At 50.2% G+C, this 9289-nt stretch overlaps 1 protein-coding gene across 1 annotated transcript; it reads left to right on the top strand.

The window, feature by feature from the left end:
- Nucleotides 1-631: 631 nt before the first annotated feature.
- LOC136007138 (sushi domain-containing protein 3-like) lies at nucleotides 632-9048 on the top strand. Its single transcript, XM_065665058.1, is given in 5 exon segments — nucleotides 632-809; nucleotides 2535-2723; nucleotides 5323-5462; nucleotides 6794-6969; nucleotides 7290-9048. Coding segments are annotated over 5 exon segments (909 nt in total). The 3' UTR covers nucleotides 7516-9048.
- The last annotated feature ends 241 nt before the right edge of the window (nucleotides 9049-9289 follow it).

Below are 9289 nucleotides of genomic sequence, written 5' to 3'. Positions count from 1 at the left end.
AACATTATAAAACATCAGGGCCTGAAGAGACAAGCGGAGAGACGCTGGACAGAGGGAACCCCAAGGAAAAAGAAAACAGATTTCTCTGCGGTTCCCACAGTGGCAAAGCTGGCAGAGTTGCTGCTATGAAACCTTTTTGATTCCTATGGCTTTTACCCCACTCCACTGCTGTTTACAGAAAACCAGCCCTAGGCTCTGGCGGGAGGGAAGACGAGCATGGGAGGGTCTCAGCAGCGAGCCTGAATGTGTATTTTGGCAGATAGAGGAGGAGGAGGGGGCCCGGTCTGAAGCTGCAGCAGCCAGGGAGATGGTGAAAGCCATTCCCTGCAGGAGGGATCTGTAAAAGGTGGATTCCAAGCACTTGCTGCTTCTCACTCGCCTTCCCATGCCTGGTTTCGCTGCAGAGCTGCTCAGCCAAGCAGCCAGAGCAGGGCTGGCAGTGCCAGGAGAAGTGATGTGGCGCTTGTGCCGGCACAGAGAAGAAACAAGCCCTGGGGGAAAGGCAGCTGCTAGCTTTGCCACTCAAGGCTTAATGCCCTAAGAGCCCAGCTGACTCCTGCTCAGAAGCGAAGGGGAAACTGCAGGCACTCTGGACGGCCGGGCACCCGATGATGCTGGGTTTCCTCAAATGATGATGGGACAAAGGCTCAGAAAATGCATCGCCCTTTGCCTGCTGCCCTGGAGCTGCCTGAGCTTTGCCTGGAGTGATGCTGCTGGGCCCGGGACTGCCTCACCCGGGGCAGGACGCGTCAGAAAGGGGCTGCCCCGAGACATTGCCAACGGGACCTACTTGCACAGCAACATCTCAGGTACTCGAGTGAGTGATCGCCCATCTCTCCCTCTGCCAGGCTGCCTCCCTGTGCAGGCAGACAGGGTGAAAGGTGGGGGATGCGTTGATGATGGCATTGTGGTGCTTCTCCTGGTGGGCATGGAGGCACACTGAGGGGGCTGCAGGGCTTTGTGTGGTCCCCATGGCCACAGCAGCTTCTGTAGTCTGTGAGAGGTGTATCATGTCAGAGGAAAAGTTGCTGGGCACAGGGAGAAAATTTAACACTCGACTGTCTTCCTTGGAGAGTAAACTCCTCCCCCAAGTTAACCTCTATACGTACCATGATGGACCAGCTCCCCGCCCAGGGCATGGGCACACTGAACACATCCTTGTCCCCAAAAGATGAGCTGGGACCCCTGGGCAGAAATGAGGATGGGCATTCTTTAGAAGCACAGATGATCTCCAAGTGCTTGGGGTGATTATTTTTTCTTAATCCACTTGCTAGAGCAGAGCACACACTGCTTCCCAGCAAGTGGGACATGGCACTGGGGCTGCTGTGGAATGACCACCTGCCCAGTGCAGGCAGAGGCACAGAGCAGCCCATGCCATACTACTGAACCCGTCACCTTCCTAAACCTTTATGAACTACATGTAATTTCCAAAATGCTTGTTGGGAACAGCCCCTGGACTACCCTATATCTAAACAACAGCAAGGAATTGTTGGGGAAGGTGCTATCCAGTGTCAGACAGTTTAACCGGGCAACAGATCCAGACCAGGCATCTGGGCAGCCTCCTTGGCACTGCTGAATTTACTCATATGGACATCTCCATTACCTGTTAACAGAATTGCTAACCTAGAGAAAGTCTGATCTTACTCAACCTGGTCTGTTTCTTGTCAGCCCCTCTGGAAGAGAAGCCTACATTGACTCAACAAACACAGAGGCAGACCAAACCTCTCTCACACTTTAGCTTTACTGCTGCACTCAGAATTTCCCTCAGAAGTTCCCTCTAAGCTAGATAAAGCACATTTCTGCCCGCAGGTTCTAAACTTAGCTTAACTGGAGCTGATCAGAGTATTTTCCTTTAATTCAGGACACTGGTACCTGTGATACCTGTTACACGAGAAGGTACTCACCCACACTTTCTTGGCATGTGTTAGTATATCCAGGGATTTTCTGCAAGCACACAGTCAGATTGGCATCCCGTTTGGAGTCTGTCTCACCCCTGGCTCTTGCCAGATAGTAACAGAAACAAACAGCACTAAAGATACAAAAGGTGCAATGCAAAAAAGGATGATCTAAGCAGGATAACTGACTAGCTCCGAATAGCTGTGGGTAACAAATTAGGAAAAAAATTAAGGCTGGGGTGGAAAAAGTATCTCCCTACAGCATAGAACAGTATTTCATTGCTTTGAGATCCAGCCAACAATATTCTCCCAGAATACTGGGGTATTTAAAAATGCCTGTCCTCTTCCTTTCCCTCCTAAGAGTTGCTCTCTGCACACTCTCCCCAACCTGTATATTTCCAGTCCCACTTCTGTTCAGTAGCTGCTCACATTGCAGAGTTTGCAACTAGAAGACTTGCTTTCCAGATAAAGCCACCAGCCTTCCCTTCATCTTTCCTTTAGGATTACACACACACATAGTAAATAAATTAGAGACTTGCAGGACCTGCAGGAGTGACACAGGGTACAGAAGCATTTTCAGGAGCATCACCAAGAGGGGCTTTGTCATCACCTGCACTTAACGTCCTCCCTTCTCCCCAGCACCATGCACAGCACTCGTCCCACCACGCTATGGATTCTACTACGTGGACAGAGGCTCAGGTGTCTCCCTGGGCTCGGTGCTCGTGTACTGGTGCCAGGATGGGTACCAGCTGGTGGGCAGCCAGAGGCTGTCCTGCCTCCGCCGGGACAGCACTTCTTCCTGGAGCCACCCTCCACCCCGGTGTCAGGGTAAGGAGCTGCTCACAGGGTCTCAGGGGGGTGCAGGCGATCATCACCCCATCACTAACACGGGAGGGGAGGCACAAAACCTCACACAGGGGTGTCCTCACTCTGGCCAAGCCAGTGAGGGCAGGGGGAGGAGCTGGGGTGCTCCTGCCACCCTGAAAGGGGACAGCAGAGGTCCAGCTTGTCCCCTTCGGTGGTTGTTGGCACGGGTGATGTGCTGTGATTCAGCAGGGTCCCTGCAGCAGCGCTTCATGAGCTGCATAAGGTGAGGGGTTGTCAAAGGGTAAGTTCACCTGGCAACAGCACAGCAAATGGTCAAGCTTCCTCTCATTCCCAGTAACTGGTACAGGCAGCACTGAGCTGGTACCAGCTGATACCTGACTCTGGGTGCCAGGCACAGGGACTACAGGGCACAGCTAAAACTTTCAATAGGAGGAAAGCTGGACTTTGAATTAACCCAAAACGTTCTGTGTATGAAAGCACATGCAGAACAAATCTCGGTTGCAAATGACCCTCACATTTGTTGTGGTACCAGTTTATTGAGAACAAATGGCTTAACGTTGAAGGAACAAAGCTTACTGCTTTAAAACCTTCCTCTCGCACACTGCGTACTGTGTGTACACATTAACCAACTTCAGGAAAACTGCCCCCAAGAAAGGTGTGTATTGTTGCAGCACAAGCAAAAACACCTCAGTTGTAAATGCTACATGGCTTATGCGTGAATTGTATTGCTCATGCTGGGAATCGGACGTGGGACTCTTTCAGGAACAGTTGACAGGCAAACCTGTGGTGCAAGAGCTGGCTAAAAAGAGTTGGAAATGGAAGAAGTCTGCCTTTTGCTGCTTCTCTCTCACTTGCTCAAGAAATATCATCTCTATCATCTGCTCAAAACATGCAAATCCATTTTAAACAGGTAGCACCTCAAAATTAAAAACCAAAGTGCTTCAACCATAGGACACCCGCACAGGTGCTTCAGCTCAGAAGCACTCCAGGCAGCTCACCCTTTAAAGATGAGAACAGAAAGAAAGCAATTCATCTCAATTCAGAGCTGTAAAACCTAATGATACACAATCAGTCGCTGTCTGTCGTTGATAAAAGTAAGCATTGCAAAATAAAAGCAATGAACTTTGTTGCAATGAGTTACAGATGCTTCTGCAGTGAAACACTCCTAACACTCAGCAGCAATATTTGCGTTCTCAGCCCTAAACAGAGGCTGCAGTTTGTGCACTACTGAATGCAGAAACAACTTGGGGGAACCAAAAAACCCTCCAAATGTTAAATCACACCCTGGGTTCCCCAGAACAGAAGGCTTTTAAGACAGCTTTAAGGGGAAAATCCCAATACGCCTTTTCTCCTTAAAACAAAAAGCAAATCTCTGTTGTTTCAGATGTCTTAGCTTGGTTATTTTGCAAGGATTGTAAGGTTGGGCATTGTTCATGTATTTTTTTTTACTTTGAAAACCAAAACACGCAATTTTTGCAGACATTAGTGAACTCTTTTGTATTATTTTGCTCTTGGGATGGGAGCCACTTCCTTAAGTTTAGACATTGACAATGCAAACACCATTTAGGCTTCCTTTATGGTTTGATCAGGATGTATTCATCTGCTCTCTCCAACACTGCTCTTACGGCAGGTACGGGTCACACACTCGGATGGCCCATACACCATCCAAGAAAATTCTGGCACGGGCTGCCCAGAGAAGCTGTGTCTGCCCCATCCCTGGCAGTGTTCCAGGCCAGGCTGGACGGGGCTTGGAGCAACCTGGTCTAGTGGGAGGTGTCCCCCTGTGGCAGGGGGTGGGAACTGGATGAACTCCTAGATCCCTTCCAACCCAAACCGCTCTATGATTCTATGATTACACTCATCAAAGTTTCCAATTTATCAATTTTTTTTTAACCTTCACAAGCCCATTTTTCTCTCAAATACTCATGCTTCCCTAATACTTTTCCCCTTTCCCCCCCCCAACTTTTCCACTTTTGTTCCCTTTTAACTTTTTGCTTATCTGTTTTTTCTTCACTTTTCTTCCCTTTTCCACTTTTTCCCTTTCCACTCTTTTTACTCATTTCCCCACTTTTCCCCCTTTCCCACTCTTACTCCCCTTTTTCTCCTTTTTCCCCTTTTCCACTTCTCCCCTTTCTTCCCCTTTTCCACTCTTTTTCCCTTTCCCACACTCTTCCCCTTCTCCACTTTATTTTTCTCTTTCAACCTTTTCCCTATCCCCCTCCCCATGCAACAGACAACCAAAAATACACATTCCACTAAAAAGAAACAACCCCAACCGACAGCAAGCCTACCACCATTTCTTTTTCATTGTGTTTCATTCCTCCTCCCTTTATGCTTCACCCAAGCTGCATCCAACATCTCACATTTTCTCTCCCATGTGACATTCTCTCCCATATTAACTCTTAATGTGATTTTGGGGATTCCCTCCCCACACACACACACCATCAACTTTTGTGTTTATGGAGCTGTCTTTAAATGCTTCTTCCTAAAAACAATGCCCTGAAGCGCAATTATAAGGGGGAGCGGGACCGGTGCGGGTGCATGAGCAATGCCCGCTTCAGCCCTGCTCCCATGGGCCCATCCTGATCTCTCCCCGCAGCCACCCCGCAGCCCCCAGGCACTGGCTCCCGTGCTGCGGTGGCCGTGTCGCTGCTCAGCGGAGCTGTTATCCTGGCGCTGTCCATCTCCTTCGCTGTCTGCTGCTGGCGGGACAGGGAGAAGAGGAGGCGTGGGGGGTGAGTACGGCGGCGGGGCAACGGGGGGGTCACATCCGAAACCAGCTGCAGCTTGGCACGGTCATGGCTCCAAAGCGATGGCGTGTTTGGCACTGATGGGGAAGATGGGTCTTGGAAGGGATAGTGGCCCCAGGGATGAGGGATGTGGTGGGTGACTGCACAGAGGTGTCCTGCAAGGGATGCTGTTAGCTTGGTGACTGACAAAAAGCTCTTCAGAACAGAGGAAGGGAACAGGCACAGAGAGGATAGCGAGTGGGAACAGCCCTGCCACGTTGTGTGCACAGCTCAAGGTGGGGAAATTTTGTGTACAGTTCTGGTGTCCTCAACATAAAAAGGACATGGAACTGCTGGAACAAGTCCAGAGGAGGGCCACGAGGATGATCAGGGGGCTGGAGCACCTCCCGTATGAAGACAGGCTGAGGAAGTTGGGGCTGTTCAGCCTGGAGAAGAGAAGGCTGCATGGAGACCTCATAGCAGCCTTCCAGTACTTGAAGGGGGCCTATAGGGATGCTGGGGAGGGACTCTTCCATTAGGGACTGCAGTGACAGGACAAGGGGTAACGGGTTAAAACTTAAACAGGGGAAGTTTAAATTGGATATAAGGAGGAAGTTCTTTACTGTGAGGGTGGTGAGGCACTGGAATGGCACTGTGAATGCTCCATCCCTGGTGGTGTTTAAGGCCAGTTTGGACAGAGCCTTGGGTGGAATGGTTTAGTGTGAGGTGTCCCTGCCCATGGCAGGGGAGTTGGAACTAGATGATCTTGAGGTCCTTTCCAACCCTAACTATTCTGATTCTAAATAAGGAGCATCCTCCTCTGGGAAGCACTGGGAGAGAAGCAAGTGGCAAGTTGAGCAGGGCCACCAGGATCATTCCCACAGAGCAGCAGCACTGCCCTGTTTTCCCACCCTAAGGTCCAGGGGGACCCTTTGTTTTTGCCAGTGATGGTGTCCTGAACAAGTGGTGGCAGCAAAAGGTACCATGCAGGAGCCTACTTGGGGATGTGGCTTTAACTGAGAGCCTAACTCCTCATTATATATTATATATTGTTCAAAAGAACAGTAAGTAAAAAACCCTGCAGGAGACAACATCTCAACCTCCCAGCAGGCATCAGCCAGACCTCTCCCCGCTGTCCTGCTCTTCCCCGGTCTGGCTGGTGCCCCACCAGCACGCCTGTTTTGCAGGGCTGAAACAGTTTTGGTGCTTTCCTCTGGGATAAAAACTTTGGTTTAGGATGCAAACATGCCAAATCTGTCTGGGGGTGTAAATGAAAACAACCGGCCCCCAATGTGCAAAGAAAGCATCTGCATCTCTTTCTCTCCACCTTGCAGGCAGCAGCAGCACAGGAGGAAAGCCAGAGGAGGATGGAGACATGACCACTCCACTCCCGATAGGGCAAGGAGGGCTTTTGGGAGACTGAAACACTACCACCGGCGCGATTACCACCTTTCAACCCTTTCCAGCTCTGTGTTCCCGGGGGCACTGGCAGGCTGCAATAACCTGGCTTTCCAAAGGTACCGCTCAGCCCTGGTGCTGGTACTGCCTCCCAGCTCCTCACACGGGGCCAAGGGCTGCTCCCAGTCTCCCTGGAGGCAGGAGCAGCCAGATGTAAAAGCCCACATCGCTTCGGCAGTCACTCCCCTGCCTCACCCTCTTATGCACTCCCCACCTAGCACCTAACAGCAATGAAACCCTTGCGTACACTCTTTTCAAGGGGGAAGTTGAACCAGAGGACCAGGGCTTCCCTTTGCCCTGCCTCAGCATCGCCTGGGTGGGCTGTGGGCTCCCTGCAACGCTGCAGCCCCCTTTCACCTCTCCCTTTTGCCTTTGCCAGCAGCCCTGAAAGCCTGTCGAAGCTGCCCCTGCAGAGCTGGCACCCTGCAGCGCAGGTCCTGCCCTGGCTGGTGTCACCCAGCAGCACCCTGCCCAACCAGCCGCACCACAGCATCCTGGCGCCCATCCTGCCTAGCCAGGCCCCCAGGCCCAGGGACCTGCCGCCCCTCTACCATAGAAGCCTTGAGGAACACCAGCTCTTCAACAAGTTTGGGAGGCCAGTTTGAAAATTTAAACTGCTGTTTGACCTTTTTTGTTTGTTTGTTTCATTTTTTCTTTTAACACCATCCATTCCTTGGAACTCTGCAGAGCTCAGGGAAAAATCTCGTTAAGAGCCAGTTACTGCGCCTGGATTTTCAAATGGAGGAAATCTGATGTGTTATGTTGAAAGGCTTTTTCATATAATCCTTCTATTTCCCACCATGTCCAGAAATGCACATCTCAAACAAGTGTGCCTGGGACAAGCTTCTTAATTCATCAAGATGTGAGATGCAGAAAGCCAAGCCTGAGCAGCTCCAGCTTAACCCACAGGCTAAGCACGTGCAGACTTTCAGGTTTTAAACACAAGGGCCTGATTTTCTGTTTCCGGCTCTTTCAAAGGCTGGAAGTGACGACAGCCAGCTACCAGGAACAAGGAATCTATGTCATTACATAATTGGAAGCATTTACAAGTCAATGCACTTGAATGTAGGCTGAGATTTAAAGGTGGGGGATTTTTGCTGTTCAGAACTCGCCATATCCTCCCATTTCTACAGAGACAACCTTAGACTTGCAGGAGGCAGTGACAAGTGTGCAAAGAGAGCCAGTCAAGATGAAAATACGAATTTATCTGGAAGTTGTGGCTGCCCCATCCCTGGCAGTGCTCAAGGTCAGGTTGGACGGGCCCTTGAGCAACCTGGTCTAGTGGAAGCTGTTCCTGCCTGTCCATGGCAGGGGGTTAGAACTGGATGAGCTTTAAGGTCCGTTCCAACCCAAACCATTCTGCGATTTCTGTGACCCAGCACATTGGAAGGGGAAAAAAAAAATTAAAACCAAAACAAAGACAGAAGCCCCCAAACAACCAAAACTCAAGCAAAGAAGAAAGCAACCACCACAACTTGAAAGTTTTCATCCCTTCTCCCCCAAGTCAGAAATTCACATCAGGTGTATCAGACCTACAGCAGCACCCGAAGCACTAGCCTAAGTGCCATCGTTTGCATTTAGAAAGCAATGACACTCTTATTTCTGTCCAGGATTTCCTGGGTGGAAATAGAGGAGCATGCTCCAGGCAGCACATGCAGAGCCTGGCCAAGGAGCTTCAGGAGAGCTTGGTCCCCGTTTGCACCACAGGACAGACCTCTACCTGTGTAGCATGACCGACACAGTGTGGGCACACGGGACTTGTCGAGTAACACAGCATCATGTGTGCACAGAGATGCTGTTCACACCTCTGGAGGCATTACAGTATTAGAAGAGGTGCTAGCAGCCCCAGGAGCTGCTGCGTACATGGGGCAGCAAATGAGAACGAGCACCCAGGGTGTGAACCCCAGCATCACCTGCCATCCAGTGCTCAAGGATGCAAACTGCGATACTCAAACCTGCTACAAAGGCGAGGCATTTGTCTGCCGACTACATTTCTATCCACATTTGCATCACATTTCAAGGAAAAAAAAAGCCTTAGAAGACACAAGGTAGTATATTCTTGTGATAAGGCAAAGCCTGCTAGTGGACATGTGATGACCACTGCCACTTATCCCCGGAAAAAGGGCTAGAGACATTGTTTCTTTCTATTTCTAATAATAATAATAAAGGAATCTCTCCCCATTCCACCTCCTATGTCTTTCTTTCACATCAGCAATCTATGGGAAATCTGGTCTGGAGGCTGTGTTTCAAGGGGGAGGGAGCTGATGGTAAAGCTTTTAGATACCCAGCAAAAGACAATGATGCCCAAGCAGCCATTTACCAGCAACAGCACCACGAGAAGAAAAAACTTTTCCATCCTCCTAAGACAACTGAAGTCGT

This window comes from Lathamus discolor, chromosome 1, assembly GCF_037157495.1.
Source record: "Lathamus discolor isolate bLatDis1 chromosome 1, bLatDis1.hap1, whole genome shotgun sequence".
NCBI classification, from domain to species: domain Eukaryota; kingdom Metazoa; phylum Chordata; class Aves; order Psittaciformes; family Psittacidae; genus Lathamus; species Lathamus discolor.
Note: the sequence above shows the minus strand (reverse complement) of the source record. Positions and strands in the feature narration are given on the sequence as shown.